Raw genomic sequence first — 23,419 nt, forward strand, 5'->3', positions numbered from 1 at the left:
TTCTCCGATGCACCCGAGCTGTCGCACGTGCAGTAGCGGAGGTCAGAGTCCTCTGGGAAACGGCCCTGACCTATCGATCGAACCCGGTCTGCCGCTATGCACGTGGTGCATAATTCAAAATTCTAACCGCGCCACGATACAAATATATATATATATATATATATATATATATATATATATATATAAAGTATATACATAAATAATAATAATAATAATAATGGTAACAACAACGATAACAACGCGTGGCACGCAGGTGTATATATTTAATATTTAAACACGATACCGCAGGCGCGGGATAAACTCCGAGTTGAAACATGAAATTCGAACGAAGTCGAAGAGAAGATTTTCCTCTTCAAAACTTCCCAACTCTCGAATGTTTGAAAAATTTGTTTCCAGAACTTTCTACATTTTTTTCCAACAAGATAAATTCCGACTATTCGGTGTTATTTTAAAGCTCGTCACAATTCTTCCCAAAGTTTTCCATTAAAATTGATAAACTTGATATGTCTATATTCCATTGAAGAGAAAAAAGATAAAAAAAAAAAAAAAAACATCATTTTCTCGACATCGTACATTTGGAAGACAAAGAAAAATTGCCAACGTACGTTTTTACAATAACATTGAAGCTGATGACGTCGATCGAGCTTTTACAACACGGATATACATGTAATGTCTTGTTTTAATTACACGGTTCGCCGGAGTTGATAAAATACTATGGAAAGAAAAAAAAAAAAAAATAGCGAGATGACGTTTTTTTACATTCTACGTAAAAATGCATAATTAGCTACCAACGATAAGTTGCAACGTTGGAGTTGGGGAAAAATTCGCTCTCCGCGAGGAATTTCAGACTCATCGGAATATATCGAGATGCGCAACATTGTCTCGTGCATCAGCAGGTATATAATATAAAAATAGAGCTGATTTGCATACGATCGAGATAAGAAGGTGGACGGAGAGGACGCGGAGTCTTTTTTCAGTAGACCTCTTCTTCGCCCGATTCCTTTCCCCTTCCTTTATCCAGTTGTGTTCCCTTTCCCATCGGATCGTCGCTACGAAGCGGCAACAAGAAACGAAAGAATGTCGGTGTGAGTCTGTCAGCAGCCAACGCCCGACGAATTATCTAGTAAATTATTTCTACTTCTTCGTCTCGATATTTCACGCTGGTAATTCTAACAGATAGTAACATGGTCTTCGGTCTTCCGCTTCTTCGTCGTAATTTTTTAAGACTTTCGGAAAGAGATAATGTAAAAAAAAAAAAAAACAAAAAAAAAAACCCTCGCAAATCTCACACCGTCATAATACACGATTTTTTGACGATTGTTTCGGTACCAAATGTTATCTGATGAACAAAAGAAACGAATTCATCGCTTTGCTTCAATTTTATACTTACTTATTTCTCAAGCCTGGATTATAATTACGATATTCTTATTATTAGCCGCACAGTTGGCTCATATTTATTTATATGTATATGCCTAACAAGAAACTACACGCATCGGATGTCAGGCTGGAATAAGGTTGAAAGGAGAAAAAAACAAGAAAAAAAAAACACAAACAAAGGCCAATGTCTCATAGATTTTCGCACGTTAATAAGGTCTCAATAATTATGTGTATTATTATATAAATAATTAATTGTTCGGATGGTACGTGAAGAATTTTTTAAAACACTGACAATCGGACCACATTATCCACCTATATATACACATATATACCCGCAAATATACACATATATATACACCTGTATTTATCACGGCACGGTTTGACCCAGTTCAAAAAACTCGTTCCCTTTCATACCGGAGATTTGCAATATGATCTCCTCGAGCTACTGCTGCTGGTGTTTCGTTTGCAGATCGCAATAACCCTTTGAGACACACATTATTGTGTTAAGGTGAATCCAATGCGGTGGACCAAAATTCAAATTTGATCGAACACGGTCAAAAAACTCTATTCAGGGGTTTTCGGGGAGCGCTGGTTGTATTCGTCGTACTAAATTTTCAAAATCTGATTTCAGACTCGTAATCAGCGACCCCGATAACTGATTCTGCGTGGCAATTAGCAAAAAAAGATCGACGATAGCGCAAAATGGTCAGGCGTGCCTCGTTTTTCCTAATTCCAACAATATTCGAACAGTTTTTTCAACGATACTTGTTTTACTGAATTTTTCTAGTTACTGTAACAAATGAAATTTTTCTTGACAGTGTACGTGCTTCGTAAAAACATACGATAGTATTAAAATATTAATACTAACATCTGTGATAATATCAAGGCTAATTTTTCCACAACAAGTAAACTAAAATGCAGTCGCGAAAGTTTACGTTACGACGTAATTCTTAACGCCACATTACGACGTTCCTCTTCGTGCAAGGAAAAGTGGGTACATACGTCTATTCGAATGTATTACGAACGTGTGCGATGCAATTTTATACATACAGACGTGAATATATCGAGCGTATATTATTACCGTCAGCCAGAAAACATTCTTGCCAACTTTCACCGTATAATGCATTGATAAATATATTCGTAAAAGTGTAACAATGTACACGATTATAATAAGTATAAATAATTAGGCTTTTCGATGAAAAAAAATTACACGTTGTTAAATGATAATGATACGATGTTATACCGTGACAATTTGAGTTAAGCTTCTTGTTATCAGTAGGTATTAAAATGTGAATGGATTTTTCATTTCATTTGATTGCAGGTTTAATCGCTTAAAAGCGAAAAATTAACGGTGTTCTCTCGTTTTCGGGAATTTATATAAGATAGTGAACGAATCACGAACAGCTACAGACCCGAGTCATTTAGGTTAATTAGTTTCGCTTGTCACGGACGTTGTTTTGCTGCGTGTTCATGCTTCTATTTTTGTTTGTTGTGTCCTTTTGTTTTTACCATATAACACAGATTTTATTTTTCATTCAATATCACGCAGAAAAAATTTTGCCCCCACTGAAAAGATAAGCTTTTACTAAAATATTCATTGACCAAATCATGACTAGGTTAGTCATTTTTTTTTTTTTTTGTTGTTAAAAAACGAGTAGCTTCTTCGTATGTCGAGTTTTATTTTTACACAACTATTTTTTTTCCCCCTCTCATCACGTTCGATTCGATGTAGAGATTATATTGAGAAGATGAACGAACGTATAATTATACATACACGAGTATAAAAATTGTCGAAACGAAAGAGAGGATAGAAAAAAAGGTTAATTACCATTTGAATAATATTTGCTAATGCCCGAAAAGAATTCAGGTTACGTATTGTCATTCGTTTAGGAACGTTTTAAATAACGAGAACCGATACGGCATTCACCGTAATTGGGCCATGTATTATAAATATGCGTTAGATCACAGATTTTAATAACTTAAATATAATTTTTCAAACCCGCAGTCTAGCCGCAAGATGAATCATGCGTTACTTAAAATTTACTTTGTTATAACTTTACCTGCCGAAAGTAAATTACATCATTTGTGTCAGGTATAAAAAAAAAAATTTCGTCAAGGAATTTTGAGAAAACCGCGTTCAATGTACCAGAAAAGAAGGAAGAAAAAATTGACACTTTAGTTAAAAAAAAAAAAAAAGTAAATAATTTCTAAACCCCTATTCGTACAAATTTCTTTTCCATCGTGAACGCTAAAAATAATAGCCAAATAACTTTTCTGATTTTCCACTAAAAATTCAAATTAATACTGCCAATTCGGCTATACCAAGTAAAAAGTACATCGTGCACGATTTTATTTCTTTGCCACAGAATCTTTATCCTTTCTCGTTCAATTACACCCTACGCAAAATTCTGATCGTCTTTCAAATTCTCCAAATTTTTTCAATTCCCCCAACTTCCTGGTTTTTCCGAAACAGTAGCCGCCCCGGCATGTTTGCCTAGTCTAGTTTTTTTCATAGTCTTATTTCATTTCATTTTTTTCCCCTCTTTTATACCCGACACACATATTTACCCATACACGTACATACGTAAAGTTGTACATAATACGTATGCGTCGACGTTCCATATTTCGTGTTTTCTCAATTGTCCGTATATCATTATTATTATTTTTATTATTATTATCATTATTATCATTATTCTATTCATTAAACATACGCATGTCAGTGGACTAAACACGTGTCCACGTTTAGAATATTATTATAATATAACGTGTCAGAAGTAGCTGAATAGACTTTTATAACCTTTTCATTACCACGCGCGGCTCTCTCGATTTTCGGAACATTAGATAAGGTAACAGTTTGTTTGTTTGTTTGTTTTTTTTTTTGCTAAATTATAAAAGATCTTTCTATGATTAAATTGCGGTAAAAATTTATGAACGGGGAAAATGCGCGGATAGTGCAACAACAACGACAGAGACATTCGTATTCTGAGAATAAATAACAACAACGATAATATCAACAAAATAAGTCAGGTTACGCTGTCATCCAGATATTACAAGATGCACATGTCACGACGTCATTTAAAAAGAAGCGACAATTGGTTGCCAGATGTTCGTTGTTTGTACATTACATACTCTGCTGTATGTGTAGAGGTATACGCACAACGGGGACGTTAGAATTATGCAAATTGTTTACGCAGCAGCATCTTTTGCGGTATACGCAAGATTTGATGCACAATTTTTCACAAATCTATTACGTGTGACAAAAGTGTTAATTATACCGCGAAGAAATCATACGAATCGAAAATATTGGGAGGAGATTGTTGCTGATGTATGTATAAATAAATAGCTTAAATGTTATACCTGTTTATGTTATCTTATTAATATAAGTGTGTCACATTTTATACATATATATATGTATAAACATATAATTTCGACGAGAACGATTTAAACACGGAATATAAAATTTTCAACATTCTCGTACGAAATTAGTTGCTGAATGTATTATTATTGAGAAAAGAGAAATTCAACAAGCCAACGTGTTGTACATATATACACATTTGTGTTATATATACCGTGTCTCACATATATATATATATATACACATACATATATATACCAGATGTTTACAGTTGATGGATATTAACGGTCACGGATATCACTTTATTTTTTTTTTTAATGTCAATGCACCGCGTTTCTCATCGTTAATTACGGTACGTAACGCGTACGAATGATTGTACAAATTATACTGTATGATACAAGGAAAACTTGATATTTCGAAATTAATTTGACCATAGAACTCGAAGCAAGGTTGAAAAAATGGTAATTTGTTTGTTTGTTTTTTTATTTTATTTTCTTTTCCACTTTTCTCCGTATATCGTGATTTACATTTTCTAATACGTATAATTCGGTGATTTCTAGTTAAAAATATAGTCCGAGGATACGTTCCGAAAACTTATATTTCGATACGCGATCATCGCTAGTTCGAAATTTCAAAATATATGTGAAAAAAAAAAAAAAAAAAAAAATTGTGGAATAATCGTTGAATTGAAATGTGATTGAAAAATAATGGAAAAAAAAGTAAATAATATATACGAAGAGCCCTGGATTCGAAGCTGCGTTATGGAAAGTAAGAGAATTTTCTTTTCTCACCTGATCGCATACGATGTCCCATTTCTTTTCGTCGTCGTACTGTTTGAGCAGCTTAGCTTTGTCTGGCGGCAAGTCCATGGAAGCCTGAAAAATAAAGGATAAAAAAAGAAATTATAAAAACGGAACTCTCCCTTATAATCCTCAACTCCGGATGATGGTTCCGTAAACCTGATAAAACAGACGTCCAACACCTGCAGGCATCGGTGTAGGTTTATAATAGGGTGGCAAAAAAGTTTTGTGATAAAATAAAAAAAAACCACAGTTCAAGCAAATTTGTCTACTCGACGAAAAAAAAAGTAAATTCGTTACCTGAAACAATCATTTCTAATTCCCATGAGAGAGGACTGATATTTTTGTTATTTCGTAACGAGCAAATTAAAAATTCCCCGACAATTTCAGGTTTTTTTTCAAATTTTTTCAGGTGTGTGGCCACCCTGTATAAATATAATAACGTTACAAGTAATACGCGTATGATAATTTCGTTGGCTTTTTCCTGCAGGCCGGAACGAGGCGTGAATATTAATTAGCTAATGCCGGGGTCCGCGTCACGGAACAAAGACAATGGTGTAATTATTTGAGAATTTATAACAGCCATCTGGGCAGGCTTGCAGCGAGTGTCTGAGACGAGACGAGGAGTGAGAGTCAAGAGTGTCTGTTGCTGCTGCTGCTGCTGCTGGCGGCACAAAGAGAATAAACAATAACCGTTGTAACAAAAGAAAAATTAAGAAAACTGATTCGGACTTTGAATGATGCGTAAAAAATCAAAATGACGAAGAGTTAAAGTAAAAGAAATTTAATAATCCTGGCGTCAAGAAAATAACATTTTACATCCTCGCGAAATTTTGGCAAAATGGATTCAAGCAGAAAAGCTTTTACTCCGAATGAACAAAAGTCAATTTTTCCTACGTCAAAGAAAAAAAGACAGAGAGAGAGAGAGAGAAAGAAAATCTCTATGTACTTGTATTATATACATATATATGTATGTACCTAGACCCATGTCCGGTGAAGAATATATCGTGAAAGCTCTTTGAAGTTGGGTTAATTATATATACACACATATATATATATATATATATATATATAAGGGTCAGTTAAGCTGAACACAGATCAAAGTGACGTTGGGTTATAATGTAAACTTGCGGCACGGCGGTGAAATAATTTTCCAACACGCGATCGTTCGACGGGAAAAATAACGAGATGTTTTGATTAATCAATCAAGGTAATTAATAGGTAACAGGAGGCAATGAAACGTAATTAATTACGATTGTCGATACCGCAACGGTTGCTTGATTTCTTCTTGACAGTTTGCGAAACGATGTTAAACAGTCTGTTGTAAAGTTAATTAGGCAACGTGATTGGTTGGATAGAATTTTGAGCAACGGAAAATAAAAGAAAATAATAATGGAAAAAAAATAAAAAAAAAAAAAAAACACGCCGCGGTGTAACAGATTCATCGATTTTATATCCACGGTTTTTAACGCGTGGAAAATATCTTGATAATTGTTTAAGTAAACAAAGAAAGTATATAAAATATCCGTGAATTGGCCATCATAACCTATCCTATCATTAATGGAGGATCATGCCATCTGACTAAGGTATTGAAATGACCGCGACAGACCGGAAGCGGAAGTCAAGGATCGGCGACGTCAAAAACCTGCAATGCTGCAGCGTCGTTGGGCGTGCACCGACTAACGATTCGATTGATTGGCTGCGCAAGACTTGAGAAGAAAGGATAAATCAAGAGAGAGAGAGAGAGAGGGAGAGAAGATAATCGAGCGAATATAAAAAAAAAATTTGCGAATCGATATGTATTTAGTTTCGAGGACGATTTAAAGTTACAATACATAAATACATACTCGATTTGCAATAATTGTTGTTATTATTATAACAACGTCACTCGAAGCCCATTCAACAACTCTTGTCAGCCGTAAATAATTTGTCATTCGTAATATTAAACCCCGAGCTTGCGTTGTTAAAATGCGCGATCCGATGTTATACGGAATAAGTGTTACACTTGTACGCAAAAGTCGACGCAAATTTCCGCTTTCATTGCCAGAGTTGTGAAATCTCATAAAATTGCGTTATTAAAAGTTAGTTGAATTAATAATATAATAGGAAATATCCAACGCGTTACGCACAAGTTGACCAATAAATTTTCCCAGCCCTATAAATATAGTTTATACGGTAACGGAAACAATATTTCTGGAAAATATTTCCTACGGAAATTGTCTGCGACATATTATTTCTTACCATCTCGGGGTAATTCCAATTTCATATTTCTGATTATAACAACGACGTTTACTTAAAGATTTCAATTTATACGAGGGGTTTTTTTTTTCTGAGCTGAGGAAACCCTGAGAGTTATTTTATATAATTTTTTTTTGTATATTCAGAGAAATATTCAACATATTTCTGTGCCATTTTTTTTTCATATTTCTGATGGTATACCAATAGGTTTTCCATATTCGAGGGTAATCGTTGCGATATAATGTAAATTATTATTGTTAGAAGCGAATAGACTGAAAAAAATCGCGAAAATTGAAGGAACAATTCATTTCCGAGAAAGTTACATGTTTTGCATAAATTTTAAGTTTCCGGGGTCGCTGATTACGAATCTGAATCAAATCAGCGGTCCCGAAAACCCTTGCATAAAGTTTTTTCACCGAATTCGAGCAAATTTAAAATTTTCGCCCACCACATTGGATCCACCATCTTGAATTTTCAAAATTTGATTTCATATTCGTAATCAGCAACCCCAAAAACGACAGAAAACGATCTTGTTATAAAATTTGACTCTGTACAATAACGCGTGACTCAAAGGGTTAAATAATTTCCAAAACGAGCTGTAGCTTCAAAAAAAAACTCGCAATTTGTAAATATCGACAAAAATTTATTCCAAAACGATAAAAAAAAAAAAAAAAAAAAAAACCGGTTTTGTCTTACCCTCGCATTAACTGAACTGTGGCTAAAAGTATATAATTAAAAAAGCAAAATTCACTCTCATAAATCGTAAAATGCGCGGTTCGCGTTTTTTGAGTTATCATTATACAGAAGCTCGCTCAGACCGTACCATAGCTCGAACACAGGCAGCATCAGATGGGGAGAAAGGGAAATTTGATAGATTGACATCGAGGCGCAGTCACTTTATTAGGGCGGAGAGACGTTCGGTCAAACAATGAACGAGTAAAAGTAAAATGAATCATAGCGGAGCAAACAATGCAGCCGAAAGTGACAGCCTACGTTACATTGTTGGTCCGGAAGAAATACGGGTCACTGATGCACGATCTACTCTCATTTTTCGCATACGTACGATACAAAGGATAGGCGCGACGAATAAGCGTGTAAATTGCACTAAAGGAGGCTTCGCAGTTTTCAAGTCAGATGGTTGTAAGAATAACGGTTCCAATATTTTCTCATACTACTGACCAAATAGAAAAAAAATTAGACACGCGTCAGCGTCTTCGTTATTTTCGTAGTTTTGGAATTTTTTTTCCATCGCAACCCAAAAAATATCATCGTATCGTAGAGAAAAAATAATCCTTTGTGAACATAAATTTTACTTTGATAATATTGACGCGTGCAAGGGTAGGGGGAAAATTGAAATTTTAAATGCAAAATGCATTGAAAGTTGCCAAGTTTTATGGTTCGATAAATTTTCAAAAAATGGAAACAATGAAACAATGAATCCCCCCCCCGATATGAGTTGAAATCGGTTTGTTAACCCTGGAAACGAGGAGAGCTAGCGCAACTTGGAACGTTTCAGTCCTGGGTTATGGGTACCTGTAACATGAAGGCTAGACGAGGAGAATGACGCATCAATTCCAGAATCCTTGACTCTCGTCGCGTATTTGTCCCAGTTAGGAGGGCAGCCTGCGTGCACAAGTGTATTATTATTATACGCGGATAGTAGGCTTTTAGTATACACGTATGTTACACCTTGAAATTGTCACGATAAAAAAGAGGCTGTAAGATTTAAATGGGATTTAAGTTAGTAACAGTTAACCCTTTGAATCGTACTTTTATATCCATTTTTTATATATAAATTTACGAATCTGAAGGCAGATTTTAAAAATTCAAGATGGCGGATCCAATATGGCGGACGAAAATTTCAAATCCGATCGAATCGGAAGATAAAAACTCGGCAATTACATTTAATATGATACTAAGGAAATGACTGTTCAAATAACTTGAATTTATCGAAACTTTGTTCGTTTATCGTAAACAATACGTACAATCGGATGTTCCGGGCAAGTGTGTAAAAGTATGATAGCTTATTGTTTTGTAATCAGACTTGCACTCTCCATAAAAATTCATTATTCTTTCCATGTGGTTCTACATAAATTCTAGAATAATTATTCTAAAACGTACATCATTTTTCTATTCAAGTTCTCGAATGTCAAGCATGTATTATACCCGATACATGTATAAAAACAGTATACAACAAGATATATATATATATATATTGTGATTAAAGCCCTGCAAAAAGTAACGGATAATTTGGCATTACCGAGAACTTTTAATATTACGTAACATTAAACGGGTGAGAGAAATTTTTAAGGTCTCTCCGCGCCTTTTTGGCAGCAGGTATGTACTGTACGTACATGTATAGTTTATATGTATAGTCAGATATATAGAACGTACGGTTGATTGCATTAGCTACGTGTTACATAAATTACACAGCGTTGCGTACAAGTTTTTGGGACAAAAAGGTATACAATAGCTGTATTTATATCCGCATCACGTATGTGTGACAATATAGACGCATGCATGTGTGCGTATGTATGTAATAATGGAGCTCGACTGCTCCGTGCATCGATGCGTGTAAACCCGCGTTAGTCAGCACGATATAAAGTCTCCTGGATTACGTGAAAAGACAGGGACAAGGCTTATCCGATACGGCAGTGTACACTCGGGGACAATGAATCTGAGACGGCTAATTTTTTCCACTAGACAGTTACGTTGGCAACACATAGAAACCTGCAGCGCCACAGTCGGCCGAGCGCGAAACTAACTCAATCTCAATAAACGTAACATAACCCATGATCGTCGAATCTAACCTTGAATGACTTGTTTGATTGACACGTCAATTCTGAGGTTAGATTCGACGGTCACGGGTTACGTTATATTTATTGATATGAGATTGAGTTAGTTTCGCGCTCGGCCGACTGTGGCGCTTTAGGTTTATCTTTGTTGCCAACACGACTGTCTGGTGGAAAAAATTAACAGTCTCAGATTCGTTGCACCCAATTGTACGTACGTATCGCTCGTGGGAATATTTACCACAAGACCCTGAATACTATCCGTAGCATGACAATGAGTTTGCACTTTACAAATAAGAATTGAATTACGTACAAAAATAATTCAACTTTGTCAGGGTGTTCGGTCGTTTTCCAAGTTTTTTCTACATGAAATTTACGATTTTTCTTAGTCGATTTTCAAGCAGACGATAAACGAAAATACAATAAAAATATCGACAAGAATATATAGTCAACTTTCGTAGCCTCAAGGACAGATACAGGTGCTATGGTAAAAAATGTTTACAGTAATACAGAGTTTTAACGACAAATTGTAAGATTTGGCTAAATTTTTTTTGAACCTAGACTCAAGTTTAAAAGAGTTCAGGCACAATGTAAAATTCCATGAGAATTTCATGATGATTGAGCAACACCCTGTTTATGTTTCTAATTCGTGCATCGTTATTTTATATTTCAACAAAAAATAATAATAATAATAATATAACCTGGTCCTTGAAATATATAGTAGGTTATATATATTATATATAATATAAGGGATTCCACCCCAAACCGACCTACGTCTGACCCTCACCCCATCGGCGATTTTATTGATTTTTAAGTATGGTACAGAATGTATAAAAGAATCATGTTTCACCGAATTTCAGATTTTTTGGATCATTGGTTTCATTTCTACTGCTCATAAATAAAGTGTTGAAAATTTCTGTTCTTACAGAATAAATGCAATTGCGGGAAGGTTACGGGGACTAGAAAAGTGGAATTAGGTGCTCTTCGGTTTTTGGGATCGCTAAAAACAATTCCGACCACAAAATTTCAAAATTCAAACTAGCGGATTCAGTATGGCTGACTAAAAATACAAAAATTGATCCGATATCCTTGAAATTTGGTACTCGGCGGTTTTGGCGGTCCCTGAAAAGGGATCCGACGTCAAAATTTCAAAACTCGAAATAGCGGATCCGTTACGACGGATTGAAAATATAGAAATCGATCGAATTCGCTAATATAAGATCCTTCGATACGAATTTAAAAAATTTCTCAAATCCGACCCAATTTTTGAAATCAGCTGTCTCGAGCACTTTTATACACCTAATAATTGTAAATTTCAGGGAGTTTGACTGCTTGAAAAAAATGTTCGCATCAAAGGGTTACACGTACGTAACTATGTACATACATAGGTGTAGCACACAAAGAGACACGGAGCGATAGCTGCATCGGGCGCCAGTAACTGATACGCTTCGCGGCGTTCTTCTTCTTCTTCTTCGTCTTCTTCCTTTTTATTTTTCTACGTTGCATCAGCAACAGCAGCGGTCGTACGCTGTACGTGATTTGACTACTACTACACGTCTATGATACCATATAATCTTCCGGCTGCACCGCGAATAGCGAATAATTACCTAAACACATGTACGTATGTTACGTTACGTGTGCATGTAGTACAATAAATCCACACATAACGCATACAGGTGAAACACAGCGGTATATGTAAAGCGAATAGAGGCATGGATAACGTAACGTCGCGAGTGCAAGTGACCATGTGAATAACAAATAATCGTTTACGCATCTATTTCTCCGGTACAACTAACTACGTACCTACCTACTCGACAACTCCCCGTTTATACATAAACTGAGAGAAATTTGTTAGTTCCGGTTACCGCACGGTCCTTAACTATTTTCATTTTTTACCACAATCGGAAAATATACTTCTAGGTAGAAAATGAAAATTACTTTTATAGCCGTTACTATTCTTTCTCGTTACGATCACCGTTGCCAGATTTTCTTGCAACTGTTGCGAAAATTTAACGCTCGTGCAACGATAAATTGACGTTAGAGCCTCGTTTAACTGAAAAAAAAAAAAAAACAGTTTTTTGAACGATAACTGTTGTAATCAATTTTTCTAGTTACTGTAAAAAAATGAAACTTTCTCAGTGTACGTACAATAGATTACACCTGTGCAATGTGAACCGTTCTCTGTACTTGTACCTGCCACTTCGTTGTCGCGAAAACGAAACCGAAGGACGGGTTCCTATTTCAAGGCATGCACGACAACGTCGAGCGGTTGGAGGAAACTGCTTGTTAAACATTAAACAAACTACGCTTCGCGCACTATATGTATTATATATAATGCGTGTGTGTGTGTGTATTGTAAGTGCACACCTAACATCGCGAATATTCGTATCAAGTACAGTATAACACAAATACAATGCATGTAAATTGCAAGGTGAATGTATTACGTGAAAAGTAAATTTTTAATAATATCGTCGACTGAGTCTGTTTGACCAGTTGTTTCGTACGATGACCTGCAAAAATACTATTTGATATCGTCGACTCATTAATCCCCGTTCACTTTTCGTTCACAATTTCCGATAATGTAAATTTAACCCAACGGTGGAATTACAACGCGTTTCAACAGCTGTTTCGAGTCATTATGTATTATACCTTATAGTAACATCAACGCGACGAAACGTTCGGGCAAATGTCTATATTTCTCAATATTATTGAATGAATTTGAAATATGTAGATACGAATAATCGAGTTTTCATGATAATAATACGGGTGTAAGGTTTTCTTTTGAATTTATTATTAGAAATATAGAAATTAGCTGAAAAATGCGCCAATATCAAATTGATATAAAAATAAAAAAATAATTCGACAAATAATATTCTTAAGAAAAAAAAAAAAAAAAAAAAATTAGAGACATAATTCATTACCTGGAACAATAAGATTATCTATTAATCGTTGCACTAATATTATAACAAATATTATATTATATTAAATTATAATAAATTACAACGCGCATATTTTTCTTCACACGGTATGCAATGAATAATGGTAAAGAGATATTATCACATACAGTACACGATATTTTTTCATGGTTGTTTTTTCTTTATAGAGTCACGCCGCCTGCAACAGCAGCAGCAGCAGCAACGACATATCGTCACGACTTAAAAGATTTGCGGGAGTTATTTTTAAGGAGACAATAGCATGGCGTAGCGACACACGCATCATGTCTATATGCACACGAGTCGAAACGAGACCGGGGGAATTACCTTAATTGAAATAATTAAGAACGAGTTTAGCCCTCTCGCTGCGTGCCGCGTGTGTCCCTTATTTTCGACGACGATAACGTTGCACCAACGAAGGATGCAGAGCAATACCCTATGCAACTATTAAATAAAACGCCTGCAAGTATTGTTTTATAATACTTTTGAATAAATTACTATATGCGTATTGGGGGGAGGGTTTATATTGGACTCTTTTGAATTTTGACTGTTTCTCAATAAATGAATAAGAATCTGATCTCTTTCATCTCAACCCTAAACCCTCGCGCAAGAGCCGTGAAGTTTGTCATTTAAAATATCACACACGTTTTTACTACATTTTCAGTATATATTTTCTCCCAGGTGGACTTGTTTGTACGAAAATAAAGAAATAAAATTTAAAAAAAATAAAATAAAAATCTGTCGCTGCGAGAAATCAGTGAGCATTGATTCTAATATTGAATAAAAATATCAAGCATCGTCCGTGTGTCTTCATTTTTTTGTGAGTTTCATATCGGTGAACGATTGACAAAAAAATGTTCCATTTACGATGCTGATATTAATTTTATCGAATAGTAGCATTAATGTTGATTGATTGATTTCTACGTTTGTACATTTTTTTTTTCTGCACACAGTTACTTCCACGATCAAATATGCGTATACAGTATACTGAAATTTAGGCTAAAATGTGTATGTTTTAAATGGCAAACTTAGCAGCCTCTGAAAAACGGTTTTAAGGGATTTTCTTTACAGGCGCACAACTCTCGACGGAATATCGTATCAATAGTGCACGCCTAGATTAACCCGCAGTATGGGTGTAGTGCAAGGTAGGTGTTATGGGGGTGCCCCCGGTGCTCGGTTCTCGAGGGCTTTCAACCCTCTCTCGTTGTCTGGGACGCCCGCACCGTCGACTCCATGCACATCAGGGTGCAGTCCGAGCTTTAGAACAATCGATACCCGCTGCAGTTGCGAAAAACCAGGGTGCATCGGCCTTCTCGCCTAGCGATCCACCTCACACGTGTATTTCATCTACGCTGAGAGAAATATTTCCTCAACTGTTTTCATTTTTTACCACAACCGACAAAATATAGTTCAAGGTAGAAAATGAAAATTAGTTTTATAGCAGTTGCTATTCTTTCTCGTTACGACCACTGTTGCTAGATTTTATCGCAACCGTTGCGAAAATTTAACGCTCGCGCAACGATAAATTGACGTTAAAGCTTTGTTAACTAAAAAAGTAGAGCAAACCTCACAAACTGATTTTGCGTTGCGATAACCAAAAAGGGATCGACGATAGTGGAAAATGGTTACGCGAATCTCGTTTTTCGCAATTCCAACAATATTCGAACAGTTTTTTCAACGACACGTGTTTTACTGAATTTTTCTAGTTAATGTAACAAACGAAATTTTTCTTAGTGTATATACGTTAGGCCTAATATACACATGGAAAGTTAGTTGATTTTCCATAATTCAAGTCGAAGATTCATTGTTCCAGATGATGAAAAAAATAAGCTGTCCTAGTTTGAGTTATTAATACTAATATTTAGAGGTGCCATATCGCAAGTTTCTTTTTCCTAATCATATGACATGGGAATTTGTTTATTTCAAACTTTGGAATTTTATAACTGGTAAACGCATTAGTGTACCGATAAGACAAGAAGATATTTTTGTAGGGAATTGAACGCTCTGCAAGGAATTTCTCTTATCATTCTATGATAAATCTACTTTTTCTTAATATTTTGTCTATCAATTATATTTTTGGTTATTCTCATTTACAATATTACGACCGAATTCTCCCGTTACCATTTTTACCCCGTTCGTCAAAACTTTATCGACAATTTCACCGACAATAATTTAATTTTTCTTTCTTATCTCTTTCCTCCTTAATAAAATATTAATAAAACTACATCATCATCATCGCGTGTTCAATTCGCATGAAAAATCTGTCAATCAATTCTCTTATATAAAAATTACAGAATATTCCATAGGTACCTATATACTATACAATTGTAATAAATAATAACAAAAACTGATACATATTTCCATCTACGTATTTAAATCGCAAACGCTGCGCCTGCAAGGCGTGAATAATTTCATTCGTCGCATTCGAGAATGTCTATTCATTCGCGGAAAAAATTAAAAACCCACAATTCCGCAATTTTCTTCGGTTTCTCCCTCACTCTCTCTCTCTCTCTCGCTCTATCTCCTCCACCGTTTCTTCGCCGTACTTTATACGTTGTACGTAGTGGTTTCCGTCTTCCGGTCTGACCGTGAAGCTTATCCAGACCGTCACATCCTTTCTGTGAAATCGGGACGCGTCTTATATGTATGACACATACGCCCTTCGCGTAAATATAAACCGTGACTATGCGTAATAATAATAACAACAACGACAATAATAATATTCTACAAGTTTTTGAAATTATAATATATTACCGTGTGCGTTAATTTTTTGTAAAATAACTTTCGTCGGGCAAAAAATTCATGCACTAATCGAATGTTTACAAGAGTATCGGGACGATTTTGGAATCCTATCAGAAATACGGTTTCAAACTTGACTGTATAAAAAATAGATATAAAACAGGTGGTAAGAATACTTAATCACCGTAACTCAAAGGGTTAACATTAAAAAAAGTCGCTACGCCACGGAGCGTGCTGTTTTATGATGTTATAATTATGTGGAAGAAGTGGATTGAGTGGCGAGGATGACGACGATGAGTGCAGAGAGTTGCTCGCATGTAAGTAATTAAGATTACAAGAATCGGCGTGCATGTTGTACGACTTTACTTCGGCGTAATATAATATAATAATGCTGATTAATGATCGTACGACGATATAAAGCTGGCGTTGATTTAATAATTAACGACGCCGATGATCGTGAGAGTAATTGTAAGAATTACAATTATAATTATGATTGCAATTATAAAGTGTGTCTTGCATCAATTACATATATACAACAAATTTCCCGATATAAACGTTTTCCGAGACTCACTTCAACCTAACTTTACTGAAAAAAAAAAACCTACACTTTTCATGTAAATTTCTCTATTATCAAATATATCGACAAGCACTATAATTTTCCTTAATTTAATTACCGTATAATGACGCGATAGTGGAAAATAGACGATAAAACGGTAGAGAAGAGAGAGGGTAAAAAAAAAAAAAAATAATAATAGGGTCGATTCATCGAATACCGATACTGTTTCATTTGGTTCGTCGAGTCGAGTGTTCGCCGGTTTGAATAGGCATGAGAAATCACGATGCGTCATTTCCTGTAACGGATGCCATGCCGGTTCCGTGGAGCAACAGCAGCAGCAGCAACTATGATAATATAATAGATTTACACAACGAGAACTCTGTTATTGCAACCGTCGATTACCGATATCCCCATTCGATGCTAAAAATTTGAATGACATTAGAGAGAGTAATTTTTACACGATTACAAACTATGTATAATAATTCTGATATCCACCTAACAAACAAATGAACAGGTTCTCTATCGATTCAAATATAAATTTCAATTTTTTAAAACGCGTAAAACAGCCCAGAAGTCAACGAGATCTTCTGACGATCGTTTTACGATTATAAAAGTGTTCTCTCAGTTTATCGATTCATTTTCGAAAGAAACGACTGATCGATTCTCTAAGTAGTAAATATGTCTGTACATTATAGTATAGAAATATCGCGAATTTGATTAACTGCCTGCACGGTGGAGGAAAAAAAAAAAAATAAAAACAAATTAAATTAAAAATTATAAACGAATGATGTATATTATAGTAGTAAAAAAAAAAAATACAAAATTTCAATTATATCATCAGGCGACTTGTATTCGAGATACAATTCGAAATTGTTACATGACGTCATAAATATCGGTCAGAATAACGAATCGTTACGTCACGCCGGTGGTATCGTATATTATTATTATACCATAAACCAATCAACGACGTGTCGTAGGTTTTAAATTTATACCGTGACTATTATGTGAGGAAAGTAAAACTTTGTCACGTGATGTATCGAAAACAGAAACGAAATGCGGATATTATCGATAATATCCGGAAGGAAAATGACTAGATAGAATTGTGATGTTATTCTAATTCACCTGAATTAATGACAATTAATTGGATTATAAAAAATTGACTGAAATAGCTGGGAAATAATTAAAAATTATGGAAAACTGGAATCGTTCCACAATTATCGACTTAGCCATATACAATGTCTTTTTTCAATAATCGTAGTTTCAAATTTTTTATCATTCAATCTTATATATTTATATATTTATATATGTATATAAGTTTACAGTTTATATATATGTATATATCGTTTTTTAGGAGTGATCTGAACGTATATATTATAATATATATATATATAAGTATCGAACATGATGGTACAATTTTTCTGACGTTATTAGGTAAAAATGAATTCAAGCTCTTCCTATCCCACTATATTATTTTTCCTTCTGTAACAGCATCGTGGCATGTGGATGGAGGACTTTCACGAACGGATAAAACTGAATAAGTCGACAGGAGGTTGGCCGCGGGCGCGTTTCTGAGTCGAGAGGGGGAGGAGGAGGAAGAGGGAAGAAAGAGAGAAAGGAAGAAAGAAAAAAGAGAGAGAGAGAGAGAGAGAGAGAGAGAAAGGTGAATAAAGGCGGACGATGTGACAAAAGTGATGCAGGGTTGAAAAGGACGACGAAAAATATTACGTACGTTATCGACGATATTACGATCCAAGATACGCTATATTAATTGTAAAAAATTTTCATAACAATAAATATCATATCTAATGAACAATCAATCAATGAAAGCGAAGTAAATATCTTGAATATATATAATTATTCCACATAAGATTTATATACGGTTTTTTTAAGAAAAGAATAATAATAATAATAATAATAACAATAATTAAACATGACATTTCTCGGATGTATAAATAATAGCGTCCGGAATGTTGTTACAAAATTTGATTTGCGTATAATAATAATAATAATAATATATATTACATACATATAGAGCAAAGTGATCGAGTAGTAATCGTTGTAGGTTATTGGGGGAAAAAATTAAAAGAAAAAGAATAAAAAAAAAAACATGTTTCAATTTTTTTCGATTAGTTTTCATTCATAGTTTTCGAGCATTATTACACGTACGTACGCGTGTATGTAATGATCGAAATAAGTATATATATATATATATAAAGTTTGCCGTCAGTTCTCGCCTCCTTAGAGTTAATTTCCCTATTAATAGACGTATATAACGGGTCCAGGAGGAGGAGGAGGAGGAGGAGGAGGAGGAGGAGGAGGAGGAGGAGGAGGAACGACCGTCGAAGCGTGTACAATCTGAATATAGCTGTGAGTTAGATGTGCAGGAAAATACGTACATTATTACATCTATGGGTATATAACGTGTATCGGTGCCCCTTTGGTGCATTTATAGATTTATATCCTACGTCCAGGGCCGTTTATAGTGGGGGTTTTTTTTTTAAGGGCGTAGGGGAGAGGGACGATGGAGGGGATATCCCCTTTCGTCGTTATAAAGAAGACTGCACCGCACGCCACGTGCTCTTCAAGCTTAAACTTAAACTTGAGCCTCTGAATTTTCAGGGCTAAACGATCCCTCTGCAAACGGGACAGCAATATATGCGGGTTAATTAATTCGCTGTGCTGGTTATGTTACCCCATGTGTGTACATTAGGGGGAGACGAGAGAAATTTTTAGTTCCGGTTACCGCTCGGTCCTTAAACATTGTCATTCTTTACCGCAATTACATAGCTACGAAAAAAAAAATAAGTTGAAGCCAGTTTGTTTTCTCCTCGGTAAAAAAAAAAAGAAAATAAAATAAATAAATAAATAGAAAACAGAAATTAAATAAACCAGTCACCTTAAAAAAAATCATTTCTAATTCCCATGACGGACGATTTGTATTTCCATTTCTTTTTTTGTTTTCTCAATCCCATCGCCGAATTAAAAATCCCCCGAATCTTCCAGGTTTTCCAGATGTCCGGCCACCCTGCTCAGTTTACGAAACACGTTGTACAAAACCCCATACATGCATAGATCGATAATATCGAAAAGGCAAAAGTATGAGAACCCCGGAGAACGAGGAGGAGAGTTGCTCGTCTAAATATAGACTTGGTAGTTTTATCTTTTCCTGGAGATATTTCAGTAGGCGCCCCGTTGCACAGCAGCAGAGCTAGTCGCTTGCAGTCCGCTGCACCGTTTATGCAGCCTGTCCTACACATCTATATATATATATATATATATATATATATACACACACACACACAATATATATTAGGTACAAGCTGCATTGTTGTTTAGAAAAAGAACTGCTGCCCTTCTCCCTCACCACTCGTCTCCGATCCGGTAGAACCGGCACGATTTTTTCCTCGAGTTGCGAAAAATTTGGCAAAAAATGTATTCTCCCACAATTTGTTTGAATATTGGTTCTTTTTTTTTTTTTATTGTCCGATCTTTGAAAGCCTCGAATGAAATTTTATAGGTATATTCGCATGAAAAACTGTCGATACGTTATTATCAAAAGTAACGTTTCGTTACGATTACATAATACGAAACCTTGTTATTATATATATATATATACGATTTGTGCAATGATCGGGGCAACGGTCATCTTTGATCAGTGATACAAATCAAAGTTATACTCAAACTATATATGGAGAATTCCATGAAAATCCTATCAACGTCTGACCCTCCTCATTTCAGATTTTGTTCAAACAATTTACTGTAATTGTTTAAACTGTGAAACAGCACACTGTATTTTTTTTTTTTAACATTTTTGATTCAATTAGTTGATTATATATAAGTATTAAGAGTGATGTTGAAAAGAACCTTTACAAAATTCTAAACAAATTCTGAAAAACGGTATTTTCTCTATCAAACATTTAAATAACGGATCCATGATGGACGAATTTTATTTCTGATTTTTTTAACATCGTTTAAACGGTTTGAAAATTAGTGAAGAATTATCAAAACTTTTATTTTTTACTTTGAATATTTCTAGGCCGGTTTTATTATGAAGTTGATTGAAATTAGTTGAATGTTCCAAAAAATAAAAAAAAAAAAAAAAAAAGAAACAATAAACAAAAATCGCTCCATAACGGAACCGGTATAGAAATGTTCCAAGTGAAAAAATGTGGAAAAAATCGACCCATCTTGAAATGTATGGAAAAGAAACTACAGATTTGAGAATTTAGAAAAAGTTTCGCTACAAAATTACTCTCAATATTTATAAATAATTAACCAGTTAAATAAGAAATGTGAAAAAAATTCACGACACTGTTTCAGAGTTGAGACAATCGATGACGAAAATTTTCAACAAAATCAAACTTTTGTTACTATACACACGTATACAGAACTGAATTGGAAATATCTCGGCGAAAATAAGTATTTTTAGACGTTGTAAGACGTTGAGTAAAAAAGAGGGGTGAAAAAAAAATTAGATATCTATTCGCGGTTCGGATTAGCAACGATTATTTCCCGCGACCCTGTGAATGAGTCATTCTCATTCTCGTTCTCGTTTTCGCAGCAGAAACTCTCGTGAAAGCGGCGGAATCACGCGAAAAGCGAAGCGGCCTTGCAAAGGTAATCTACTATACATATAATATGTATCGATGTCATGTATAAAAAGTAAAAAAAAAAAAAAAAAGAAAAAAAAACCATATCATAAATTCACAATTTTTCCGTTAACGGGATGCTTTTTTACCAGCAAAATAAATATATATTATATATAAATGAACGAAATGTTTTGCAAGTGACATCAATGCCTCCTGATTTTAATTTCGCTCATTCAAGCGTACGACCAACTTCTTTCAACTGTAAAACGCAAGAAAATTATACTGTCTGACGATACAAATACAAATTTCGTACGACAAGTGAATGCAACATATTCGCGAATGAAAGTACGTATGACTAAATTATTAAATATTCTGCAACGGTGAAGAAGAAAAGAAAAGAAAAGAAAAGAAAAGAGAAAAAAAAACAAAACGAACAAATTAAATATCAACATATTTATTATCTTATCATTTACAAATTTTTAAGGACAGGATAAGAAGTTGGTTAATTGTTCGAATGATAAAAAAAAAAAAAAAAAATGTAAATAAAAAATAAAAAATTTCGTCACGTCGACATTTCCAGAATAAATTAAAACATTTCAGGTCATTTACAGGACTTGAGGAGCAATTCTTGTTTCCCAAGATTCAAGGATATCCAAGGATCCGTAAAACACTCTACGCTTCAAACTGCGATCAACGATCTAACACAGCCTTCTGAATTCCAAATCACGCAAACAATCCGCGAATGCCAAAAATATTCCGTTGGTACAATTTAAACTCTTGTAACGTATATTAAACGCAGTTTGTAAATGCTCTTCGAAATCGAGCCATCGATTAACCGGACATTAACAGAGCCAACATCCGGATTTCTCACGTTGTTATAATCGACGAAATGGGGAAAGAAAAAAGACAGAAAAAACCAACAAAAAAAGGGGGGGGCGGTTGGTTCCCTGCCTAATTTACCTTCGCCACTATCATAATTTCATACGCGTGGTGGTGGTGGTGGTGATATTATTGTTGTTATTATTATTATTATTATTATGCATGGAATATACATTATGCGTAATATCATCATCATCATCATCATCATCATCGTCATCATGGAAATAAGAGGAGATGGAGAATAAAGGGAGAAGAACTTTAAACTGGAGAAGAGAAGCAACCACGCGGAGCTGACGTCACCTCACAGCCAGTCTTTCATGCATAAACGGGTTGCACACACACATATACATACACATATATAGCTATATTATCCCGTACGTGTTTTACGAAGCTCGTATTATGAGCATATTTGTATGTGTGTGTGTGTGTGTGTGTGTTGTTACGTTATAAACACAATTTTTTCGAGAATAAGCGGTATGAGATATAAGATGGTATGATTCACACGCCGCGCAGACTTTTTAGTCATTAAAATTGTTGACGTCGTCGTCGTCGTTGTCGAGGATAACTGGTGATATCACGCTTCGTTTTGACACACATTTATAATACGTAAAGTATATATATACATACATATCTGAAATAAGGAGCAAAAAAATAATCAGCAAAAACAAAAATCAGGATGTGAAGTATTAATTGATGATTGATTGATTGACTGATTGATTAATTAATTAATTAATTAATTAAATGCATGCGTCGAAATACCGCGCGACAAGTAATATACAAGTTTCTCTTTTGCCTGATTACTCGTACATTGCAACAATAATTGTAGCGCTAGTTTTGTTGTTACGGTAACTAGGTAGGTATCGGATTTGGTAACCGGTCCAAATGATTTGGTTTTATTTTAAGAATCATAGTTTATATTCAACTTGCCGCTGGTTGTTTAAAATCGATACAGATCTCTTTGGATAACGTGCAAGCAGACGGGCGGTAAGCGTAAAGCCATTTGGATAACGATGTGCAATCGTCGAACAATTTCAGTAACAGTAGTGGTAAAAGTCAATCTGGTAGATCGGTGGATAAGAAGCATTTTGTTGGAAAGGAAAAATCGATATGTATGTATCGCATACGTATAATTAAACTAATTCATAATGTTTGTAACCGCGC

General features: G+C 34.8%; 1 protein-coding gene across 4 annotated transcripts in view; it reads right to left on the reverse strand.

The window, feature by feature from the left end:
* LOC124304571 (formin-like protein) overlaps nucleotides 1-23,419 on the reverse strand; it is a 41,399-nt gene that overhangs the window by 12,821 nt on the left and 5,159 nt on the right. For all 4 annotated transcript variants that reach the window (XM_046762971.1, XM_046762970.1, XM_046762969.1 and 1 more), the window contains exon 2: nucleotides 5,524-5,607. In XM_046762971.1, the coding sequence (XP_046618927.1) occupies nucleotides 5,524-5,607 (84 nt within the window). The remainder of the gene's footprint in view (nucleotides 1-5,523; nucleotides 5,608-23,419) is intronic.

Source organism: Neodiprion virginianus, chromosome 5, assembly GCF_021901495.1.
Source record: "Neodiprion virginianus isolate iyNeoVirg1 chromosome 5, iyNeoVirg1.1, whole genome shotgun sequence".
Lineage (NCBI taxonomy): Eukaryota > Metazoa > Arthropoda > Insecta > Hymenoptera > Diprionidae > Neodiprion > Neodiprion virginianus.